Here is a 26295-nt window from a genome sequence, read left to right as displayed (position 1 = left end):
CTTCTGGAATATTGTGTCCTGTTCTGGTCACCCAGTTTTAGGAAGGATATTATTAAACTGGAGAGGGTTCAGAAAGGAATTACTGGGAATGGAGGTTTCGAGTTATAAGAAGAGGCTGGATAGCCCAGGATATTTTTTCACTGGAGCGTAGGAGGTTGAGGGGTGACCTTATAGAGGTTTACAAAATCATGATGGGAATGGACAAGTTGAATGGCAGCTGTCTTAATGACAGGTGTCTTTTCCCTAGGGTGAGGGATTTCAAGACTAGGGAGCATATTTTTAAGGTGAAAGGAGAAAGATTTAAAAAAGATGAGGGGCATTTGTTTTTACATAGAGAGTGGTTCGTGTGTGGTAGGAAGTGGTGGATGTGTGTGCAGTTATGACATTTAAAAGACACTTGGATAAGTATATGAATAAGAAATATTTGGAAGACTATGGGCCAAGCACATGTAGGTGGGACTAGGTTAGTTTGCAGTTATGGTCAGTATGGACTGATTGGACCAAAGTATCTGTTTCCATGCAGGGCCTGTTAAAGACAGAGTGGCTGTAACGTGGTAGAAGCTCCATGGAGACCATTGCTGTCTCATAGCTTGTAGCCCCACTTAACAATCCTCTTTGGGAATTTCTGAAATAACAGCTCTACATTATTGTCAAAGTCAATTAATTGTATTGATGTCCCTGCAAGAAGCAGTTATAATCAATTGTAATTATATGTTACATCAGGGGAGGCTGCAAGCAAGGAAATATACATAGCTGGCAATCAATTTCTGGTGAAGCAGTCTTCTACTTACAGCTCTTCCTGTGAGAACCACTATTTTCAATGGTAAAACACAATTTTTGACTTTTAGGCAACTCTGTTTTAGCTTTGATGAATAATAAAGGTGTGTACAATTACTTGAGTGAATTACTTCCCTATCCACAGACAGTTTGGAGAGCTGTTCTGTTCATCTTTAAATTCATGGTTCAGCTTTATCTTATGTTTGGGTTGCCAATCCACCTGGAATTAAAGATTAGTCTCTCGGACATTGTTACGAATCACTGAGAGAAAAATAGAAAACACAGGAGCATTAAAAATGTTTTGCTCTTTGTTTGAACATTGTAATTTTTATCATGAAATATGGGGAAGATAAAAGGTCTTTTCAGCAGGCAGGACAACACAAGGTCAAGTGAGGAATAAATCTAAACAGAGTTGGCAATCCAAGAATAAAATTAAGCTTTGAACTTTTGGTTTTATAAGTAAACTAAACAAGTATGATTTATCTTAGTTTTGACTGTTGCTTCTATTAATATTATATTTCTAAATAAACACAAGTCATATTTAAACAGAGATAACAAGGTGTAGAGCTAGACGAACACAGCAGGCCAAGCAGCATCAGAGGAGCAGGAAAGCTGACGTTTCGGGCCTAGACCCTTCTTCAGAAAAAAATGCAGTTCCTACTATCTCATATTTAAACATGTGCTTTGTCAGCGTATTATTTGTCCAATAGAGAGTTGGAGAGATGACTTACACTGAATTCATTGAGATCATCGGTGATATGACAGGTTTATTAATTATTCTGGACACACTACTTCCCTAATTATTTTGTGTATTAGTTGATGCCTCTGCTAATAGAGTATTTACATGAGGCAATATAAACAGACAGCATCCGAATGATCACCCTTATTTCAGCAATCTATATGTTGCCTCTCCTTGTGAAATTCAGAGCTTCCATTCTAGTACTAACACAAATGGATTTCCAGAAAATTCAGGTACCATCAAATTAGGTGCATTAAATTGATCACAGCATTAATTGGCATTCTATCATAACACATAATTATGTCAGTGTAATGGGTATCCATTTAATTCCATTATGCTCATCTTCTAATTTTTAAATTGCTTTAGAATTTCTACTTTTAAAAAATCCTCCTTCATGATCGTAAAGGATAGATGTATCTGAATTTTTAAAAACAGAATTAAATCAATTCTGTGCTGGATTTTCTGGGTAGGCTGTGTGATGTTGCGGTGAGGTGAATGTGTTATCCTCCTGCAGTTCATTCACAGTTTTAGATGTTAAATTATATTTTTGCAGAATATGTTATGGCAGCAATTTCATCACAAAGAATTTTGCCTTATACAAGTCAGAAAAAGTGAAACAAGAATGCCTGGTCTGGCATGTGAAAATCCAGTTTTGTTTTATTGAAGACAATACTAACATAAAATTCATGGGTCCCTTGAGCAATATAGACAAAAATAAGACCAGTCATTTATACTATTTTTATTCAGTCCAATTCTATTAATAAAGGATTTTGCTACATTGTGGTTCATAAAATAAAACAGTTTGCCAGTTAATGTACCAATAGCAAAAACAGATGCAGAATGCTAGAGCATGTAGAAACACAGTGAAGGTTAAAACAATGCAATAGCTGATTGGACCTATCTTCTGCTCAAATTTTCGGTCTGAAGACAGGCCCAAACCTTAACACCACGGTCACCACAGGTTGGTCTTGGAGGCAGGTCCTGAATCCACATCAGATGGAAGGGAGTTTGAACGCAGTGCTGTTGGCACCAATTTGATCCACATTGGCTGCCCAGGAGTCTTGAATTGCTGTGACATTGCACGTGTTGCAGCCAGCCACTGGCTTGTGTTTGAAGGAGGTACAGGTTGATGATAAGCCATGAATGCACCTTCCTTGGTCGTCAAATGCCCAAGTGAACCTTCAAACCAGGAGCTTCTGATTTTGTGGCAAGGTGGTTATGCACTGCGCCACAAAACTTCCTCATGGACCTGTATTTCAACATAAATGATAGTAAAACATGGTAGATAAGTTGGTAAGGTTAGATCAGGAACAGCTAGCCAATTGGATACAAAACTGGCTTGATAGTAGGAGACATAGGGTAGTGCTACAGGGTTGTTGTTCAGACTCAAGGACTGTGACCAGCAGTGGGCCACAAGGACCAGTGCTGGGTCCACTGTTATTTGTCATTTATATAAGCGATTTGGATGAAAAGATAGGAGGTATGGTTAGTAAATTTGTGAATGACCCCAAAATTGGTGGTATAGTGGGCAGTGAGAAAGGTTATCTAAGAGTACAAGAAGATCTTGATCAACTCGGCCAGTGGGCCAAGGAATGGCAGATTGCATTTATCTGCCACTAAACTCAATGTGTTGTATTTTGGTAAGAGAAACTAGGGTAGGACTTACACAGTTACTGGTAGGGCCCTGAGGAAAGTTGTCAAACAGACAGACCTAGGGGTGCAGGTACATAGTTCGTTGGAAGTGGTGTAACAAGTAGACAAAATGGTGAAGAAGGCATTTGGCATGCTTGCCTTCATCGGTCAGAGCATGGAGTACAGGAGTTGGGACATCATGTTATGACTATACAAGACATTGGTAAGGTCATTTTTGGAGTACTGTGTACAATTCTGGTTGCCCTACTATAGAAAGGATGATGTTAAACTGCAAAGGGTACAAAAAAAATTTATAAGAATGTTACCGTGACTGAAAGGTTTGAGTTATAAGGAGAGGCTAGAAAGACACAGGTAAATGGGACTAATTCAGTTCAGGAAACCTGGTCGGCATGAACAAGTTGGGCAGAAGGGCTTGTTTCCGTGCTGAATCACAGTATGACTCTATAAAACACAAACTCTCATTGTTTAAAATACAAAGTGAGATGATCGTAACATTGAACATGCAGCTGTAAATGACATGGGTCACTGTAAAATTAGCACAAAACTCACACTAATTACAGAAAGAATTTCCCATAATACTATTACACAAATAATTTTTAATTACAACCCCTCTAACATAGAGCATGTTTCTATGTGTCTGTTTTTGCAAGTTCATATTCAGAAAGAAATGGGGTTACTAACTTTTCTGACATCTGCACTTGGATTGAAGGACAGTTAAAGCATGTAAATAAACAGAATCAATGGTCTAAAAGCAGAACCGAAGCAGATTGGCAGAGTATATGATTTTCAAGCTGGTGCTGACATTTTTTCATTTGTTCAACTGTTAATTACCACTTGTGAAAATTATTTCTTTAATGGATTTGAAAGTGTACTTTGCATATTGCTCAAAACATGCTCTTAAAATTGCACAATTTTCCTTCTTTTAGAAATCCTCAAAGGAAACAATGTTTGTTGCAAAAACACAAGATGTGGTTCAACAATCTCCTGAGCTATTACAGAAAAATATACATTTTAAATTAAAACAAAAAACTACATCAGGTATCAACAATCGTACCTACACACAGACTTGCATATATTGCTTTTCATTACTCCAGGATCTCGCATAGTATTTCACAGCCAATCACATTCTGTTGAAGTGTAATCCCTTTTTTAAAGTCAGAAAATGGGTAGTCAAAATACACATAGCATCTCCCACAAACAACAATGTAATACTGTCCAGATGATCTGTTTTGAGACCTTCATTAGGGTTTAAACATCAAAAGATAACTGCCGTTTTCTTCTTCAAAATATTACTATGGAATCTTTCGTATTCACCTTGAGAGTAGATGGTCCTCGATTTAACATCTCATCTGTGGCATTCAGAACAGTGCAGCACATTCCTGTACTGCATTAAAGCATCTTCTTTTTGATTTCTTGCATTCAAATCCTAGACTTCAACTTGATCTCAAAAACCTACTAACTTAGTGCCATCAACTGAGCCATAGATGACTTCTATCATTCTCTCACTCGCTGTCTCATAATAAACCAAATGAAAATTTGGCTGTATTGTATAGGCTAACAACTATTAGGAAAGATAGGGAAGGAAAGCACAGAGCAGTCAAGAATTATAGAGTAGTTATAATGGGGTTTTTAACTTTCCAAATATGGATAGGTATAATAATAAGGGGGAGAGATTTTCTCATGCATTCAGGAGAATTTTCTACAGTATGTTCCCAGGGCGAAAGTGACTATTACGAGGGGGCATAAGAACATGAAAGAAGGCATTGCCGAGGAATTTGGTTTAATATATGGGAATAAGATGGGCCAAGTCGATCATGTCAGTGGCTGAAATTGTCAGGAGATAGCTATCATTGAATAAGGAGATAGAAAAGGCAAGGAGCAATTCTGAGTAAGAATAACTGATTGGATGAAGGCCAACTTCAATGGCAAGAATAAATCTGGCTCAGAAAAACTGGTATCAAAGATTAGTAGGCAAAACTGAAACTGTACAATAGGCTGCCTTTAGAGAGGAGATAGTTTGTGTACAGTCGAGGCATATTCATCATGAGGGAAATAGAATAGAATATCCTTTATTATCTCATATATTCAATGAGTATAGCGAAAAATTTATACGTCACCAATTACAGCGCCAACGTAGATACAAAAGTACCAAGGCACAGCTTCTTTAGTTACAACATTTTAGGCAATAGAGAAGTAAAATGTCCAGCATTGCAGAAATAAAAGTTCAGTACAACAGACCAAGCTGGGACCTTGCTTCCAGTCCTGGCTCCATGCCGCATCGCTGACACGCTGGGAGGCCGCTGCAGGAGTCCAGAAAGACGCCACACCACTCTGGGAGACCCGGAAGGAGGCCGCTGCACCAGGCAAACAAATCCTGAACTCACTGAATGCAAAAGAAATAGAGAAAACATAGAAGAAAAGGGGTGCACATGACATCTGTTTGATGGATAATTCTGTTTAAAACCATGTTGAATTTAGAAAGTGTACAGGGGAACTTAAACAAGCAAATAAGAGAAGTGAAAAGAATAGCAAGGTAAAAGAACATAGAACATAGAACAGGACAGGCCCTTCGGCCCACGATGTTTTGCCTATTATCCTACTAAGATCAAACTACCCTGCATACCCTACAGTTTACTATCCTCCGTGTGCCTATCCAAGAGTCGCTTAAAAATCTCTAAAGTATCTGACTCCACTACCACTGCCGGCAGCGCATTCCACACACCCACCACTCTGTATAAAGAACCTGCCTCTGACATCTCCCTTATACCTTCCTCCAACCACCTTAAAATTATAAGAACATAAGAACTAAGAGCAGGAGTAGGCCGTCCGGCCCTTCAAGCCTGCTCCGCCATTCAATAAGATCATGGCTGGTTTTTTCGTGGACTCAGATCCACTTACCTGCGTTCTTATGCCCCCTCGTAATAGTCATTTCCGCCCTGGGAAAAAGTCTCTTGACTATCCACTCTATCTATGCCTCTCATCATCTTGTACACCTCTATCAAGTCACCTCTCATCCTTCGCTCCAATGAGAAAAGCCCTAGCTCCCTCAACCTTTCCTCATAAGACCTACCCTCCAGTCCAGGCAGCATCCTGGTAAATCTCCTCTGCACCCTCTCGAAAGCTTCCACATCTTTCCTATAATGAGGTGTCCAGAACTGAACACAATATTCCAAGTGTGGTCTAACCAGAGTTTTATAGTAAAAGGAGTAGTATCAATTAGAGATCTAACAAGGGATTTACAAACAGAGATGAGGTATTGCTGATGTACAAGATGAATAGCAAGAAAGTAGATGCTGCACAAATCTGTGAAAGGGGAGAAAAGCAAAGTGCCATGATCTGTTTTTTCCCCTGAAGCAAGAGCAAGGAGGCAGGCTCCAAATTGACCTTTACTGGAGTCAGAATTAAACAATGTTGCTGGTACTAATCTGATCCGCATGTTTACATCTAGCCAACGTAGGTCTCTGGGGCCACACAATGTAAAAGGCATAAGGAATGCAGGAACAGAGGGACCTGGAGACACACATGTACAAACCATTGAAAGCAACAGGTCAGGTTTAATCTCAGCTCTAATTCTGCATCCAGTTCTGGGCACTGTTAGGTGCCATTAGAGAGCAGGAAGCTCTCTAATGGAGGAATACGGAGGCATGGGATTGAGGGTGATTTAGCAGTTTGGATCAGAAATTGGCTAGCTGTAAGAAGACAGAGGGTGGTGGTTGATGGGAAATGTTCATCCTGGAGTTCAGTTACTAGTGGTGTACCTCAAGGATCTGTTTTGGGGCCACTGCTGTTTGTCATTTTTATAAATGACCTGGATGAGGGCGTAGAAGGATGGGTTAGTAAATTTGCGGATGACACCAAAGTCGGTGGAGTTGTGGATAGTGCAGAAGGATGTTGTAGGTTACAGAGGGACATAGATAAGCTGCAGAGCTGGGCTGAGAGGTGGCAAATGGAGTTTAATGCGGAAAAGTGTGAGGTGATTCACTTTGGAAGGAGTAACAGGAATACAGAGTACTGGGCTAATGGTAAGATTCTTGGTAGTGTGGATGAGCAGAAAGATCTCGGTGTCCATGTGCATAGATCACTGAAAGTTGCCACCCAGGTTGATAGCGTTGTTAAGAAGGCATACAGTATGTTAGGTTTTATTGGTAGAGGGATTGAGTTTCGGAGCCATGAGGTCATGTTGCAGCTGTACAAAACTCTGGTGCGGCCGCACTTGGAGTATTGCGTACAGTTCTGGTCACCGCATTATAGGAAGGATGTGGAAGCATTGGAAAGGGTGCAGAGGAGATTTACCAGGATGTTGCCTGGTATGGAGGGAAGGTCTTATGAGGAAAGGCTGAGGGTTTTGAGGCTGTTTTCGTTAGAGAGAAGAAGGTTAAGAGGTGACTTGATAGAGACATACAAGATCATCAGAGGATTAGATAGGGTGGACAGTGGGAGCCTTTTTCCTCGGATGGTGATGGCTAGCACGAGGGGACATAGCTTTAAATGGAGGGGTGATAGATATAGGACAGATGTCAGAGGTAGGTTCTTTACTCAGAGACTAGTAAGGGCGTGGAATGCCCTGCCTGCAAAAATAGTAGACTCGCCCACTTTAAGGGCATTTAAATGGTCATTGGATAAACATATGGATGATAATGGAATAGTTTAGGTTAGATGGGCTTCAGATTGGTTTTCACAGGTCAGCGCAACATCGAGGGCCGAAGGGCCTGTACTGCGCTGTTATGTTCTATGTTCTAGGTGACATTCACCAGAATGACACCAAGGAGTTAAAAACAAAACTTTAGTGTTAGAGATTGCAGAAACTGGAGCTGCTCTCTTTAAAGAAAAAGCTGAGATTTGATAAAGATACTCAAAATCATGGGAGTTCTAGACGAGTAGATAGAAGGAAACTGTTCTCATTTTTGGAAGGATTAAGGCCAGAAGGCACTGCTTTAAGTGACAAGCGATGAAGTTGCAGTGAAATGAGGAAAAGTTTTATCATGCTGTAAGTGGTAAGGAAGTGGTGTGTATTGCCCGAGTGTTTGGGGGTGTGCAGAGACAAATTCAATTGTGGCTTCAGAAAGAGAATTGGATCATTATCAGAAGAGGAAGCATTTGCAGGGCTCCAGGGAAAAGGCAAGGGATCGGCACTAGATGAATTGCCTTTTGAGAGAAAGGGCACAGACAAGTGGCCATATGGCCTCTTCCTGTACGTAACCATTAGAATCCCTCCAGTGCAGATAAAGGCCTTTTGGCCCATCAAATTTTCACTGACCCTCTGAAGAGTATCTCACTCAGTTCTATCCTATACCCCATAACCCCACATTTACCATGGCTAATCCACCTAACCTGCACATCCTTCTACTGTGGGAGGAAACAGGAGCACTTGATGGAAACCCACACAGACATGAGGAGAACGTGCAGAACTCCAGACGTTCACCCAAGATTGGAATTGAACGCAGATCCCTAGCGCTGTGAAGCAGCAGTGCTAACCACTGAGCCACTGTGCTGCCTCCATTATTCCATGATGAACTGCTTTATCACTATTTACAAATCTCACCACGCTCTTGACCAACGCTACCAGTGCAATCTCTTCTAACTTTGGAGCACAAACTTCCAAATATGGCTTCCTTACACTCTTTCATTCAAAAAATGACAGAATCCCTACAATGTGGGAGCAGGCCATTCAGTCAATCAAGTCCACACCGACCCTCTGAAGATCATCCTGCCCAGACCCACTTCGTCCATGCATTCCCCATGGCCAATCCACCTAACCTCCACATTTTTGTGGAAAAAACCCACGCAGACACGGGGAGAATGTGCAAACTTCACACAGACAGTCGCCCAAGGCTGGAGTTGAATCCAGGTCCCGGGTGCTGTGAGGCAGCAGTGCTAACCACTGAGCCATCATGCCACCCCACCATAAATGGCAGAACATTTTGGTTTATCAGTGTGAATTTCAAACTGCTTTATCCTGCTCGTTACACTCCTGTCATCAAAAATGTTAAAATCTATAGTTTTGACATTGATCTCACAAGACATGAGTTTCATCAATGCTTGCATTACACTTTGCACATGAAGCACTTTGTGATGTTTGACATGGTAGAATAGCTTCATGAAGGGGAAATCACACCTGACATATTTATTACAGTTCTTTGAGGGAAGAAGCAGGATAGATCTAGGGGAGCCGGTAGATGTCATATATTTGGATTTCCAAAGGCATTTTCAGGATAGCAAACTGTAATTTATGGAGTGTCACAGGATAAAAATGTAAAAACAGCCTATGGTCCCCTGTGACTCTGGTGATATCTCATTAGGAAGAGATGACTGATGGCAATCTAATTGGAGGCTCACCATTCCTCAGGCGAGGGGAGAGGTCACAAAGGTGGGATTTCATGGTAACCTCAGCTAGTGCAGGAATTGAACACACATTTGTTGGTGTTACTCTGCATCATGAACAAACCAACCCCAATGCCACAGGGATCAGAGTTGTAGCCACAATCATTTACCATAATATTAACGGCTTGGATCGCAGAAGCGAATGTACTATAACCAAGTTTGCAGACAACACAAAAATAGGTGGGAAGGCAAACAGGGAGGATGACACAAGGTCTGGCAGTATCTGTGGAGAGAAATTAGAGTTAATGTTTCAGATCCAGTGAATCTTCCTCAGAACTGACATATGGAGGGAGTTTATTTATGAGGAGGGGCTCAGCGTGTACACATTAGAGTTTAGGAGAATGAGAGGGGACCTTATTGAAACATAAAAGATTCTCAAGGGGTTTGACAGGGTTGATAGAGACATTGCTTCTGCCTATGAGGAAGTCTCAAACCAAAAGGACATAATAAGGAGTAAGGCATTGCCATTTAAGACAAAGATGAGAAGGAAACATATTTTCTCTAAGAGGGTGGTGAATATGTGGACTTCTTTACCACAGAAGGATGTCAAGGCTGGGTCTTGATACTGAGACTGATTTTTAATTACTAAAGAAATCAAGGTTTACGGGAAAAAGGCAGGAAAATGGAGCTGAGGATTATAGACCAACCATGATCTCAACCACGATTGCATTAAATGGTGGAATGGACTCAATTGCCTCTTTCTGCTCTAAGAGTCTTATGGAAGACTAGAATATTGTATTGATAACGATCAATAAATATGGCATCAACATTTCTGAAACCGATTACTGCTGAGAAAATGCACCTTGCATTGGAGGACTTTTTCAGGATTCTACTACTTTGAAGGGCAGTCAAATACCAAGAAATTCATACAGCATTGCACCAACCTCCCTTTCAACAGATGAGTTATTACAAAAAAATTCTGTTCGCCTTCTGAGCTGGGTGCAAATAATTGCACAATACTATTCGAAGAATTGGAGTGTGTTTGTGGCATCCTGGCCAATGTATATCCCCTTGAACAATATCACTGAAACAGAACTCCGGTGGGAGTTTGCAGCGTACAAATTGACAGTGTTGTTTCCCTAAATTATAAGGATGATTGGCATTCAAAAAGTATTTGATAAGCTATGATTATTTTGGGATATCCTTGGTTTGTAAACATGTGAAAGGTGCTATATATATGCATAAATGTATAAATACAAATGCACATATAAATATAAAACTAGATCCATTTTGCAATTCTTTTGATCTAAAAAATTATTTTAACTGTTTACAAGAATTCTCCTACAGGTACAAAAAGAATGCGCATCTCATTTACAATATATGATCAGATTGGGTAGTCAAAAATATGATGTATCTCCCAAATTCTGCAAAAAGATTAAATATACTTGCAGCACCTATCAAACAGAGTTATTAAAAAAAAAAGCCTGTATTTTAATCCTCTAGGGGACTAGTGGGAGTCAGGAAAATTCCCAGATCATCTCACTTTACTCAGGAGAAAGCAGCTCCAGAGCTGCGCTCTTCATTGTCTGAGCTGCAAGCAGTCAGTCCAAGAACAGTTTGGAGACAGCCCAAGCCAAGGTGGGCACTTTAAAAGGTGCATCCACTATATTAAAGATTGTCCAACTCTCATCCCTCATACTCCACACAATGCCCCTGCTTCATCCATTCACTCCCACAATGGCCCCTAAATCCCCAATCACAGGCTTTGCCTCTCACCTCTACACATAACCCTCATATCAAGCTATGGTACTTCAATCCTCCTTCAACTGCGTACTGGATGTCCTGAGTTGTCAGCCAATAAAATAATAAGGTTTGGTTGAGTACCCAGACATCAATTAGATTGTTGAAACTACTGAGTTCCTGGGAAAGTACTACTTGATTGGCAGCTCTGGTACTTCAATCCCTTCTGTCAATTATGAAATGTTTATTTATACAAGAACAAGGAGTCTTAGGTGTTTGCAGTTTCTGCTATGGATACTTTAAATGGTCTGAATGATCAACACATTTTTGCCCTGCCTTTAAAAACTTTCACAAAAGTAATGAATAAATGACTCTTTTCAAAAAGTTTATTTTTACACATTCTATTGTCAATCCAGGATTCATTACATCTGTAGCATTTATCAGGGATAACTGGGCACATAAGTGTCTTAGCTCAGCAAGGGTGATGGTGGGGGTGCAGGACAGATATGGACAACCTTTTGAACTTACCTTCCAAAATGTTCCCTCATGCAGTCTATGGTCTACAACACCTCTAGAATAAAGAGAGGTGATCCATAAAGGTTTAAAAAGATGGCTGGACTCTGTGATAAAGGTGGAGTATTGGTAAATGCCTACTTCCACAATGGAGCCAGCCAAGTCAGGTTGCCAATCGCAACCTGAACCAGCACAGTCCATTAAAGTCCCTGGTGAAAAATGAAAACCCTCAGAATGGAGTGGGGAATATCAGAATCATGACCTGAAATTGTGAAGGGCTCCAAGATGACTGAAAATCTAGGCTGTGTCAATGTGGTCAAAAGGGTTGCAACACTTCTAAATAATTTGCTATTTATGTCAAAATCAAATTATGATTTTAGTGTATTCCCATTTGTGTTGGGATAGATGGAAGTGTGCACAATATCCTAAGATTTTGCTGTCGTAAGGAGGGTTAAAAATCAGTTGCTAATTAATGTCCTTAATAGGGATAGACAACAAATAGAACTGCAGCTTAGTGAACAAAAAAAAAGCAAAAACAAAGTTGCTGGAAAAGCTCAGCAGGTCTGGCAGCATCTGCGAAGGAAAAAACAGAGTTAACATTTCGGGTCCGGTGACCCTTCCTCAGAACTGATGGTGGCTGGGAAAACGAGACAACAAGGTGCAGAGCTGGATGAACACAGCAGGCCAAGAAGCATCATAGGAGCAGAAAGGCTGATATTTCGGGCCTAGACCCGCCCGAAACGTCAGCCTTTCTGCTCCTATGATGCTGCTTGGCCTGCTGTGTTCATCCAGCTCTGCACCTTGTTGTCTCGGATTCTCCAGCATCTGCAGTTCCTACTATCTCTGTGGCTGGGAAAACGTCAGTTTATATGGAGAAAATAGGGAGGCGGGTGGAGTAGGGAGTAAACGATAGAATAGAGCTTAAAGAGAGAGAAAGACAGTTGGACAGACAAAGGAGTTACTAACAATCAGGCTGGGAGTGTGAATAGCTGTTAATGGGGACTGTTAGTGACTAACAACAGGGGGTGTGTAATGGCAGGCTATGTTGTAACAAGGCCTGGTGTGTGGGGTAGGGGGCTGGGACATGGGAGAGTTTAGGCCCTAAAATTATTGAACTCAATATTGAGTCCAGACGGCTGTAGGGTCCCCAAGCGGAAAATGAGGTGTTGTTCCTCCGGCTTGCATTGGGCTTTGCTGGAACACTGCAGCAAGCCAGAGACAGAGACGTTGGCTAGGGAGCAGGGTGTTGCGTTAAAGTGGCAGGCAAAAGGTAGCTCAGGGTCCTTTTTTGCAGGCAGAACGTAGGTGTTCCGCGAAGCAGTCACCAAGTCCACACTTCGTTTCCCCAGTGTAGAAGAGACCACATTGTGAGCAGCGAATGCAGTAGACTAGATTCTGGGAAGTGCAGGTGAAGTGTTGCTTCACATGGAGGGTATGTTTGGGCCCTTGGATACTGGGGAGAGAGGAGGTAAATGGGCAGGTGTTGCACCTTCGCCGGTTACAGGGGAAGGTGCCGTAGGGCTGTGGAGGGGTGTTGGGGGTGAAGGAAGTGTGGACCAGGGTGTCCCGGAGGGAACGGTCCCTGCAGAAGGTGGACAAGGGAGGGGAGGGGAATATGTGTCTAGTGGTGGCATCTCACTGGAGGTGGCGGAAATGGAGTCTGATGATCTTCTGGATGTGGATGCTGGTGGGATGGTAGGTGAGGATAAGCGGAACCCTATCGTTGTTGCGGGAGGGAAGAGAAGGGGTGTGGGCGGAAGTGCGGGAGATGGGTCGGACCTGGTTGAGGGCCCTGTTGACTACGGAGGTGGGGAATCCTCAGTTGAGGAAGAAGGTGGACAGTTTGGAGACTCCCTTGTCGAAGTTGGCCTCATCTGAACACATGCGACGGAGACGGAAGAACTGAGAGAACGGGATGGAGTCTTTACAGGAAGTGGGGTGTGAGGATGTATAGTCCAGGTAGCTATGGGAGTAAGTGGGTTTGTCATGGACATAAGTGGCCAGCCTATCCCCAGAAATGGAAACAGAAATGTCAAGGAAGGGAAGGGAGGAATCAGAGACAGACCAGGTGAAAGTGAGGGCAGGGTGGAAATTGGAGACGAAATTGATGAAGTCTTCTAATTCCAGACCAGAGGGGGAAGCAGCACCGATGAAATCATCGATGTATCGGAGAAAAAGTTGTGGGTGGGGGCCGGAATAGAACTGGAAGAAGGAATGTTTCACATACCCCATGAAGAGACAGGCATAGCTAGGGCCCAGGCGGGTACCCATGGCAACCCCTCTTACCTGAAGAAAATGAGAGGAGTTGAAAGAGAAGTTGTTGAGGGTGAGGACAAGCTCGGCCAAGTGGAGGAGGGTGGTGGTGGGTGGGAATGGTTCAGGTCTTTGCTCCAGGAAGAAGCAGACAGTCCTAAGACCCTCCTGGTGGGGAATGGACATGTAAAGGGATTGCACATCCATGGTAAAGAGGAGGTGGCTGGAACTGGTAAACTGGAAGTTTTGAAACCGACGTAAGGCATCAGAGGAATCATGGGTGTACGTGGGTACGGATTGGACCAGGGGACAGAAGACTGAGTCAAGGTAGGAAGAGATTAGTTCTGTGGGGCACGAGCAGGCTGAAACAATGGGTCGGCCCAGACAGTCCTGTTTGTGGATTTTTGGCAGGAGGTAGAAACGAGCTGTGCGGGGTTGGGGAACTATTAGCTTGGAAGTGGAGGGGGGGAGATCACCGGATGAAATGAGATCAGTTACCGTAGTGGATACAATGGCCTGATGTGTCATGCTGAGGTCATGGTCCAGGGGAAGATAGGAGGAGGTTTCTGAGAGTTGGCACTCAGCATCTGCAAGGTAGAGGGTCAGTACACCAGACTACAACAGCACCACCCTTATTGGTAGGCCTAATATCAAAGTCAGGGTTAGATCTGAGTGCATGGAGTGCAGTCATTTCGGAGGGAGATAGGTTGGATTTGGTGAGGGGGCAGCGAAATTGAGGCGACTAATGTCACGTTGACAGTTCTCAATGAACAGATCGAATACAGGTAAGAGGCCGGAGGGAGGGGTCCAGATGGAGGGAGACTGTTGGAGTTGTGCAAAGATGTCTGTGGGACAGGGAGAGGAGTCTTATCCAGAGAAATGAGCATGGAGGTGACGAAGACGGAAGAAGAGTTCGATGTCATGTCGTGCCCAAAATTCGTTAAGGTGGGGATGCAGAGGAATAAAGCTGAGGCCATTGCTGAGTACGGAGAACATCAGCATCGGAGAACGGAAGGTTAGATGGGATGGTGAATACCTGACAGGAGGTGGGGGCGTTGGAGAAGGAGATAGAGTCAGAGGGAAGGTGAGGAGAGGAAGGTTCCAGAGGACCATGGGTATTTTTGAGTTGTTGACCACAATGTGGTCTCCTCTATATTGGGGAAACGAAGCGTAGACTTGGCGACTGCTTCACAGAACACCTACGTCCTGCTTGCAAAAAAGACCCTGAACTACCTTTTGCCTGCCACTTTAACACACCACTTTGCTCCCTGGCCAACATCTCTGTCTCTAGCTTGCTGCAGTGTTCCAGCGAAGCCCAACGCAAGCTGGTGGAACAACACCTCATTTTCCGCTTGGGGACCCTACAGCAGTCTGGACTCAATATTGAGTTCAATAATTTTAGGGCCTAAACTCTCCCATGTCCTAGTCCCCTACCCCACACACCAGGCCTTGTTACCATATAGCCTGCCATTACACACCCGCTGTTGTTAGTCACTAACAGTCCCCATTAACAGCTATTCACACTCCCAGCCTGATTGTTAGTAACTCCTTTGCCTGTCCAACTGTCTATCTCTCTCTTTGGACTCTATCCTATCGTTTACTCCCTACCCCACCCACCTCCCCATTTTCTCCATGTAAACTGCCGTTTTCCCAGCCACCATCAGTTCTGAGGAAGGGTCACCGGACCCGAAACGTTAACTCTGTTTTTTCCTTCGCAGATGCTGCCAGACCTGCTGAGCTTTTCCAGCAACTTTGTTTTTGCTCCTGATTTACAGCATTCGCAGTTCTTTCGTATTTAAAAAATAACTAATGTTCATGTCAGCCTATCAACTTCTACATTGTACAATTCTCAACAGAAACAGAAATTTAAATGTTCAGTTGGATTTAGTTTTGTATTTTTAATCACACTCACATCTTGCACCTCATTCATCACACAGAGGCCAATGTTATTTAAGTACGCCTGAGCAATTTTATTGCACAATTTACTACAACAAAAACAGAAAAGCAATTTTTTTCAAAAACTTTTCCTATACATATTTAAGAAAGGCATATTCTTCACTTTGTAACCTTTTTTATAGAAATGCAAGCCCTCAAAATAAAAGACTGTTATCAGCAGTTTTGGTATCTTTTGAGTAAAAGCCAAAGGATGTACGTAATGGTCAATCCCTTATCTATTCAATTTTATCTATAAAATTTATAAATACCAGTTTTAAAAAATGACAGACTAAACAAAATCTATTGGCTTTTGTTCCTAATGCACAATTTTACCACTGTCCAATTCATTTATGGTCACAGACCTCAATGCGACCACATCTCTTTGGAAACTAGAAATTATTAAATAGTTTGACATGCATTTCAAGGAGAAAAGTTAAAGGAAGTTCCAAAATACACACAATTTCTTGACATTTGGAGCTTCAAATGCATTTATGTAGAACTCAGTCTGCAGAAATGTTTACGACTCTCCCCTTTTTATGTTCTTAAACAGGAAACAGATGAAAAGAAGCACTACTGTGCATGCAAGGGCGGAACACTGACCTGGCTGTGGAGATACATAGTCTTAGGACCAACATACACAAATTCTCAGAGATTTGATTTATTAATAAAAATATTTTCTTTTGAAAAAAGCACATCTGGTCTCTGAACAATTACAAAATATTTATCCTAACATTCCCTTATATCATTTAAAATCAATTGTAACTTCTCACAAGTATGAGATGACTATACTAATGTGCAACATAACAGTGAATTCAGTTTTCTACTAACTTTTTGATCTAGCACAATGATTAAAAGGGTTATAAAACCATTAAGCACAATGCCATGAAACAACAATTATCTAGATGCCCTCCTGAAAACCTTCCATTTAACAAAACTTGTTTAAAAAAACTGTCGCCTGTATTTACCAGAGAGTCAGCACCAAATTTATATATTCCAATATAGGGACATCTTAGTGAGAAGCAGATTTGATCATTAATAGATGGAAGTAGATTTTTTTTTGGTAATTGATGTGTCATTTTAAACAATCCATAATGTCAACATGTCTACAAACTTTCTAAAGCAGTCTGCCAGGTCTGTTACACTTTTTCATTGTAATAAGGTAGTAACGCACTATGACACAGATTTTAAAAGTGACTCAATGTATATTCCATTACTTGCATTTTATCAATAACTGTCTCAATGACTTAAAAATTCTGTTGAAAAATAGGGTTTTAAAATTGTTAAGTATTTCCTCACAACCTACAAAAACAAGGAACTTCAAATAATCCACAACCCCAACAAAAAAACTGTTACTAAACCTGTACAAATAATTCAAAAATATGCAGAAAGCTCAAAGAGGAAAGATCATACAAGCAAACTTATAAATATGGTTTTCAGAGTGATACAGTCTGAAAGAGGGCCTTTCCATTCATTGTGCCAGTGATGGCTCTTTAAAAGGTAGTCAAATAACCCTAACACCCCACTCTTTGACTTGACCACCGAACAGGTTTTCCCTTTTAGTACTGAACTAATTCCTTTTCAAATGTTGCTACTGAAATTGCTTCTATCACATTTCAGGCAGAGCATTCAAATCCTAACAGCTCACTGCATTACAAAAAACATTCTCAATTTTACTCCACTTCATTTGTCAATTATCTTAAATTCATGCCCTTTCATAATGGGGAGTTTGCCACTGAAAACAGTTTCTCCTTATTCAATTGAAAGCCTTCATAATTTAGAACACCACATCCAATGTCCCTTTAGCCACTTGCTTTAAAGAGAACAATCTCTGCTTCCTTGTAAATGGAATCCTGCTTCGCTGGCACCATTCCAATGAATCCCATTGTGTCTGAGGACTTGATATCATTCTTAAAGTGGAGTGCCTAGGATTGACCATAGTGCTCCATCTGAGGTCTCATTAGGACGTTTTATAAAGATTCAGTGTAACTTTCCTTTTGTAATCTCTGCCTCCAGTCATAAGTCACGGATCCCATATGACTTTTTAAACAGTCTTAATTAGCAAATATTTGATGCACAAGTGGAGAATTTTAGCGAATTGCCAGTGTGTGACTGTGATCATCTAGAATAGTCATCGAAGACATGAAGATGCAACTCTTCATCTGCAAAGGTGAAAGAGGCATCACAGCAATGCAGTCCGTTATACGGGACATGATTAGTTTGAACAGCTGAATACATTATAGCTTTTGCTCTATATGAGCCAAGAGATAACAAATTTCTCATCATGTCCTGCCATCTTCAAAGTTTTATGTGTATACACCCTAAAGCTCTGGTTCTGCATCCTTTTTAAAATAGCTTAGATTTTAACTTTTCCACAATTTCTCTACCAAAATGAATTACTACACATTTCTCTTCACTAAGTTTATTTTCCCACATGCCTGTCTAGCCTATGGCCTCCTAAAGTCTCTTCCTGATCATTGTTTATTACATTTGTACATTTCATGTCATTTACAAACTTTGAAATTCCACACCAAAATCATATAGGTCAGTATATATCTCAGGAAGTACAACAGTCATAGGAGACAAAATTGTGGACTTCCCTTCAGTCTAAAAGAGGGCTGTTCATCACCAATAAAAACAGAAAATGCTGGAGAAAACCCAGCAGGTCTGGCATTGGCTGCAGAGAGAGTAACATTTAACATTGAGTCTAACATAATTCTTCTTCCGGTATTTTCAGAAATTTGCTTTGAGTTGATTGTTCACCACTACTATTTTCTGATGTTTACCAATATTCTGAACTATTAGTTATTAACTCAGTCAAGCTTTTGGTTTCAAAAAGTCTGGAAGGCAAAATTAAGTCACTGGGAACAGTGAAGGCATAGAAAGAAAGAAAAGGGCATTAAAATAATGTTTGCTTGTTGCACTCACACACTTCTAAGGAAAAGGTAGGGAGGAAGTTGCCCAACTGGCCCATTAGAGATTAGCACTTGATAATATAAGTATCTGGTGAGATGCCAAGATATTGCAATTGTGTAACCAGTGATTGTTAGCACAGAAACAAGTTTTACGGTTACAATATATTTAATTGTATGCCTGGAACTCAATTAACTAATGTCTTGCTTGAAGCAAAATGCATTTGGAGGAGAAAGAATACAGTAAATGGCAGGACACTTAGGAGCATTAATATATAGAGGGATCTTAGAATACAAGTCCACAGCTCCCTAAGGGTTGCAACACAAATGGATAAGATAGCAAAGAAGGCGTACAACACGCTTGCCTTAATCAGTCGGGGAATTGAGAATAAAAATTGGCAAGTCATGTTGCAGCTGTATAAGACTTTAGTTAGGCCACATTTGAAATTGCACATGCAGTTCCGGTTGCCACACAATAGCAAGATAGAGGGGTTTCGAGAGGTTGCACAAGAGATTAACCAGGAATGTTGCCTGGATCAGAGTGTATTAAGTATAAGGTGAGGTTGGATAAACTTGGATTGTTTTTGCCAGAGCGTCGGAGGCTGAGGGATGACCTGATAGGAGCATGTAGAATTATGAGAGGCATGGATAGGGTGGATAGTTGGAAACTTTTGCCCAGGGTGAAAAAATCAACTAGAAGGAGGGGATAGGTGAGAGGGGAAATGTTTAAAAGTAGATGAGAGAGGAAAGTATATTTTTTTATATAGAGGGTGGTAATTGCCTGGAACGCACAGCCAGAGTGGTAGCAGATATGTTAGCAATGTTTGAGAGGCACATGAACAGGCAGGGAATAGAGGGATATGGAAAATTTGCAGCCAGATACGATTAGTTTAGAATTGCATTGTAGTTGGCACAGATATGATGTTCGAGGTTCTATTTCTCTTTAAGTGATCCTTTTCACCATTGCTGGCTAACAGATGCTAGCGGCCAATACAACGAAATTGAAATTTTAACTGAAGGAATACTTTGGCAAGAATATTGGTAACAGTTTCAAAATAATAGTTACAAACGGGAAGGAGACATTAAGGGTTACCTTCCATCCATAGTACTCAGTTTTATTTTCACAAAAAACAATTTCTAGACTTTCTCATGTTTTTAGCATCTGTTCAATTTCAAGCACTGACTTTCAGATATCCCGACACAGCAGAAAGCAGAATTATTCAGTATGTTACATTCTCTGACAAAAGCATGGTTCAAACTTGCAGCAAAACTATAGCATATGCATCTGACATTTAAGGTCAATATACTGATGGTTAACATTGGCCTTCAGTTAGCTCAATCTGCATTTTGAAAATGGCTCCCTAATCTGGTGAGGTAAGAAAGGAAATATGGAGGCACTTATATGTCCATAGGGGGCTATTTAACTCAGATTTCCAATGTAATATTTTTTAATCCAGGAGTCATTTACATCAAATGCACACTTGTATCTCTAAAATATTAAACACAGGCAAAAAAGGTTGAAGGCATAGGCTTTTTCTCAAAGTTTAACATAATGAAACGATTGGTCCTTTTAAAAAAAAAGGCACTAATGGATAGGTTCTTTGTCAGACAGTGGTTCCTTCTTTTGCTGACTTGTGTCAAAGGCTATGAATTTATAAACGGAAGCATTACCCAAGGTAAAAAAAAAAGAATGTTATTAACATAATCGATGTAAAAGGCTCTTTGTTGTATAAAGGTTCTTCAGTCCTAACCATTCATGCTCAGGAACTACATTTTCTCCATTCAAGTTTTTAAAATAACATTTTAAAATAACACTCAACTCTGAAGTTAGGGTCATCAACTAATAGGTATACAAATATCACTTCGAAGTCAAGAAAACAGCCTATGCCACTCCCTTGCAAATTATCAGACTGCCCTGTGTAAAATATATTTACACTCTTGAGAACTAACTACAATTGCTTAGTCTATATGCAATTTTTCTGGCTGTATATTTTGAATCAGAAGTGAATTTCCCTCACTTCTAGATAAAATAAGCTATTACTCTTCATCACATGGCCTACTGTGATAAGGAGATGGCAAAATTCCCATCCATATCTCCAGTGCTATATGCTTGGCTTACTGTTAATCTTCATAGCTCTGTCAAAAGGGGATAGGAATAGGTTATGCAGTCTGTTGAGCCTGCTCCGCTATTTAATACAATCATGGCTGGTCAGACACTTGAATCTCCTTAATCCACCCCAATCCTATAACCCTTTAGATCATTGGTGATCAAGAAATGATTGATCTTTACTTCCCAAATACACCCAAACCTGAACTTCACACCCTCTGGGGTAGTAAATTCCAAAGGTTCACAACTTTATGAGTGAAAGATTTTTTTATCTTATTTTTAAGCTGCACCCCCTTCTTTTAGACTACACAATTGGGGAAACGACTTACCTCCAACTGGTTAGCCCTGCTGCTTCACAGTGCCAGGGACCTGTGCTCGATTCCACCCTCAGGTGGCTGTCTGTGTGGAGTTTCATTCGCCCCATATCTGCATGGGTTTCATTCAGGAGCTCTCGTCTCCTCCCACAGTCTAAAGGTGTGTAGGTGAGGACTAGCCATGCCCTGCAGTGTCCAGGGATATGCAGGCAAGGCAGATTAGCCATCCAGGGATTACACTGGGGGTGGGAGAGAGTTTTGGCAGGATGCTCTTTGGAGCGTTGGTGCAGATTCAATGAGCTGAATTGCCTCTTTCTGTCTATCTGTCCCTTTCTGCCCCATGTCTATCCCTTTAAGTATTTTGTAGGTTTCAATGACATTGCCTGTCATTCTTTGAAACTTTAGAGAATCTTGGCTACCTTGCCCAATCACTCTTCATGGAAGGTCTTGCCAAGCAAGGAACAAGCCTCACGAACTTTTGTTGCACTGCTGATGTGGCAATATCTTTTTGAGGTAATGAAACCAAAAGTGCACACATAACTCCATGTGTGGTCTAATTAAGCTTCAGTACAACCGAAGCAAAACTTCACTATACCTCTACTCAAATTATCTTGCAATAAAGGCTAACATTCCAGTTCTGAAGAAGTTATATCAGACTCGAAATGCCAACTTTATTTCTCTCTCCACAGATTCTACCAGGCCTACTGAATTTCTCTAACATTTTGTGTTTATTTCAGATTTCCAGCGCCTGCAGTATTAATTCACTGACACTTTTCTTCCAGGTATATCCACGTTGAAGTTCTAATTTTCCAACTGGATTTCTGCTAATCTTTAGGCATGTTTCTATCTCCTTCCTAGTGTTTGATAAAGTGTTTGGCAAAACTTGCTTTCACAGCCACATCTCCCTTAGTGACTGTCACTGATTCCACCCTACCCCACAATGGAAAATAAAAGCAATTCTGAAGAAGAGTCATATCGGATTTTAAACATTTGCTCCTCTCCCCACAGGTGCTGCTAGAGCTTGAGTTTCTCCAACATTTTGTGTTTGTTTAACATTCCATTATCCTTCCTAATTAATTGTTGCACCTGCCTGTTAGCCTTCAGTGACTTATTAACAAGGATCCCCAAGTCCCTTTACACATCTGCACACTTTTCAATCTCTCATCATTCAAGAAATTTTCTGTACATCTGTTCCTCCCACCAGAGGATAATGTCACTTTTATACCGTATGTTCTTTCTACCATGTTCTTGTTCATTCACTAAGTCTGTCAAAATTCTCCAGAAGCCATTTTATATCTTTCTCACTATTCACATCCCTGCTTAGAATTACATCAACTGAAAATATGGAAAAATTACAATTGGTTCCCATGTCCAAATCATTGATATTTATTGTGAACAGCTGGGGTTTTTTCTGATAGGCTCATATTCCAGCCTGGGACTTCAACATGTAACCTAAATGGAAGAATTTCCACTTTGCCAGAGGAACACCCTTTAGGTTGGACATTAATTGGTTCAAGCAGGCAGTCTAATTCAGTCATTCATTCCTGCAGTGCTGTTTCTGAGATGTTGTAGTGTCTCCTTTTGCCTACAAAACAACATTACTGCATTTCATTGACTGTGAGGTGTTCTGTGCACAGCCGCAAGTGTGACTTTAATATGATTTCAAACAATTTAACGTATAAAACACTGTAACATGTTACACACATATTAAGTTTCAGACCACATGAGATAATGTTTTGCTTACAGAAGCTGTCTTTTTGCAATAAACCCAAATAAGGAGTGTTTGCAGAAAGTCTGAATTTTAATGTGTGCATTATGGAAGAGTTCCACTGATTTAATGGCAGCTGCTGCTTCAAGGCAGCAACAATTTTCTCACAGATGAGCATTTCCAATTTTCTCCTGTCAGCTCCAAAGACCCAATCAATCCCTCATTAAAATTAAAGCAGCTATTAGGCAGTTATTTACAAAGAAACAGATTCAAAATATCAGATTTTCATGAGGCAAAAATTACTCTCATTTAAGACAGTTTCCAAAATAAGAGGACTTTGCTTTGAAAAATGGAAAGTTAATTATTTAGTACAGAAAATAATCCCTTAGTTTTCCTTTTAGCTATAACTATTCTCTCTTAGGCTATACAAACATCAAAATGTGCAAAATCCCCAAAATTAACAAACAAGGTACTTTCTTAACTCTCAACAAAATCTATTGCTTTATCCCATAAACATATAAAATATATATTTGTATAATACTTACCAATAGTCAAATATTGTGACACATTTCTATGTGACTTTATTAACTAGGGTCAGTAGCTCAACTTACTAATTGAAATTTGACACTTCCTGGAATTATGTGCAAAACCTGTTTACTGCAATAAAGGAATTCAAGGCACAAAACTTTGTTTTGACAATATTCCAATCATAACAGTTACAGATGGCATTGCTTGTAGCCCATATGCTTAATAACATTAGGATGGGTGATAAATGCTGGCTTGGCCAATGACTTCCCCATTCCATGAATTAATTTTTAAAAATGCAAAGTTAAAAATAGCCTGTAATAATACTACAGTTTTGTTTAAAATTAACCTAATACTGCACTCTAATGGTCTGGTCAGAGGGATGTTTTAATTCAAGTAAGAATTCTTCACTGTCTTAATTTTCCCGTGACAGATTCCTTTCAATTTACTACATCAAAATGAATTATGAAGATCAGAAGATGCTTGCAGTCTAGGCTACTTTTGCTTTAACAAGTGAGAAATCCAGGTAATTGTCCGAGACCTGTTACGCAGGATGCCTTCATGATTGCAGAGGTTGTGACAAAAGCAAGGTACATCAATTCTGGACTTTACAAGTAAAGAAATTTTAGAGAGAGAAGGAATTATCTTTAAAAATCAATATCACAGGAGTGGGCATTCATAAAGGCAAGTTCTCACGACAGCAACAGGCCTGGTGCTGATTCAAATAACCAATACTATATAGTTTGAACTTCAGAGAGCAGAAGTGAAATTGCTTTTGATTTTTCACTGGCTGCTATGGAGTTATCCACATTTAATCACCTAAAATATCATAATTACAGCATAGTAAAGAACATCACATTGATAAATGCCAGTGATTATATTCCACTGCTTGTCAGTTCAGCATATATGGAATATAAAACTCAAGAGACTGGTTATCAATCTGGATTTTCAGCAGACTATCAAGTCTATCCATTTTGGCAAGGTGACCTGCTTAAAGTCCTTTACTGGCCAAAATGAAAACAAAACTACTTTTGTGGTTTGGCTGCATGATGAGAGTGGGGAATAATTTCATGTATCATAAATGTAAGCAATGCAATGCAAAATTGAGACAACCTCACAAAACTTCCATCATATTTCTGGCAAGACAAAGCCTATCCAGGAGCTGCGTATGAAGAATTCACTGCATACTTTTCTTTATAAAAGATTTCTAGTGCATTTTCAACATCAATCAAATAACAAGTTTGTTGGCTTAGGATAGCCAAAGATAACAAAATCAGGCATATACAATTCATAAAGTTGTTTTCTCCAAGCTACTGGAATTTTTGAAAACCAGTCCTCTTCCCAGCTGTTTACTGTCCGGTTCCGTAAACTTTGTGGAAACTGAACAAGCTTTTCCACATTGAGCAACTTCAGTAAGTAGCTAGCATCCTCGTCCAAACTTTCAAGTTTTCCAATAAAGTCATAATTTATTTGGCATGGGTGACAAAGCCTGTATACCTGCCGCCAGTGTTCATTAAAAGGCATATTCTTCTCTGTCTGAGGGTCCAACAAATACTGAATGAAGTTGACAAAACTGGGCTTGATTCCTGCAGAGAAAGCCTCATTTACAGTTGATGGTGGGTCAGAATAATTAGCATACAGTTGTAGCATTGGGATTGCAAAACGATTATAAAAATCCTCATTCTTAATTTCAAACTTGCTGCGGAATGCCGAGATTAATCTTACAAAAGGATCACGAACAAAGAGAAACTTTGTGTACTTTTTCAGCTTAATCTTCATGAGGTGTTTTGAGAATTTGCCATAACGTTTCCAGAACTTGTTGAAGGTGAAATGACTGGTTGAGTTATGCACTAAATCCCTGGGGATCTCAAGTGGATCACTATATGGAGTGCCTTGCTTCAAAATACTGCCACTTAATAAAATCATAATCCGCTTCCAATTAGTGCAGGCCACTTTGGGAACATAACAGTAAATAACGCCATGCTGGTCATCCACAATAAGATGGTCCAATTCTTTATTTGGAATATCTTCAAAATTCCTATTTTTCCCTGAGAACATGATACTGGAGTCTGCACACACATCTTTAATATTTTGTTTCCTCTCGTTTTGTATCCTTTCTAACTCCGTCTTTGTTTTGGCAGAATTGATTCCCAAGTCAAAGCCTGGGAGTTTCTCAAGGTTGCGTTCAGATATTGTATTGACAGTTTCTTCCATCTCAGGAGAATCTCCTTCCTGTAGGTATCCTTTTGTGTTTTCAAACAACAAAAAATCAAGATCATCCTGAATAATGTCAGGTTCAGAACTGGGCATTCTTTCTTCTACTGTCTTTTTGGAATTCAGCTGGTTATGGTTTAAGTTTGTCTTTAGAGGGAGGTGTGCAACCTGAATTCTTGAAATAGTAGTGTGCAAGTGAAAATGGGCTGTTCCAACATCATCCCAATATAAAATTATCAACAGAATCATAAACACAGAGGCCATGATGCCACAAATCTGGAAGATCCGAGATTTACTCATTTTGAGTAAGTGCATACCTGCCCTGCCTCCGAGTGTCCACTATGTGCTCATCTAAAAAGAATCATCTTGAAACAAGTGGACTCTGAAACAAAAGAGAAAGATTTCAAAATAAGTTATTCATGACCTGTGCCATACAAGAATATTAGCAGGGGTATTTAACCGAACTGTTTTTTGGTTTAAAACAGTATAATCACAAAGAAACTTGGTGCTTTGATTCCACCCGACATACAATTATAATAAGAGACAACAAGGTGCAGGGCTGGATGAACACAGCAGGCCAAGCAGCA

General features: G+C 40.4%; 1 protein-coding gene across 3 annotated transcripts in view; it reads right to left on the bottom strand.

Annotated features, from left to right (window-relative positions):
- Positions 1–2148: 2148 nt before the first annotated feature.
- chst12a (carbohydrate (chondroitin 4) sulfotransferase 12a) overlaps positions 2149–26295 on the bottom strand; it is a 41905-nt gene continuing 17758 nt past the window's right edge. Inside the window, exons 2-4 of one of the 3 annotated variants that reach the window (XR_007264337.1) lie at positions 23515–26090; positions 5408–5552; positions 2149–2765 (exon numbers count right to left, since the gene is read on the bottom strand). Coding sequence is in view for 1 of the 3 variants with exons in the window: in XM_048609313.1 (XP_048465270.1) it covers positions 24719–26023 (1305 nt within the window). In the remaining 2 variants the exon portion in view is untranslated. The other 2 variants (XR_007264338.1, XM_048609313.1) reach the window with 2 other exon arrangements.

This window comes from Rhincodon typus, chromosome 21, assembly GCF_021869965.1.
Source record: "Rhincodon typus isolate 14 chromosome 21, sRhiTyp1.1, whole genome shotgun sequence".
Classification (NCBI taxonomy): Eukaryota; Metazoa; Chordata; class Chondrichthyes; order Orectolobiformes; family Rhincodontidae; genus Rhincodon; species Rhincodon typus.
This window is presented reverse-complemented; position numbering and strand designations above follow the sequence as displayed.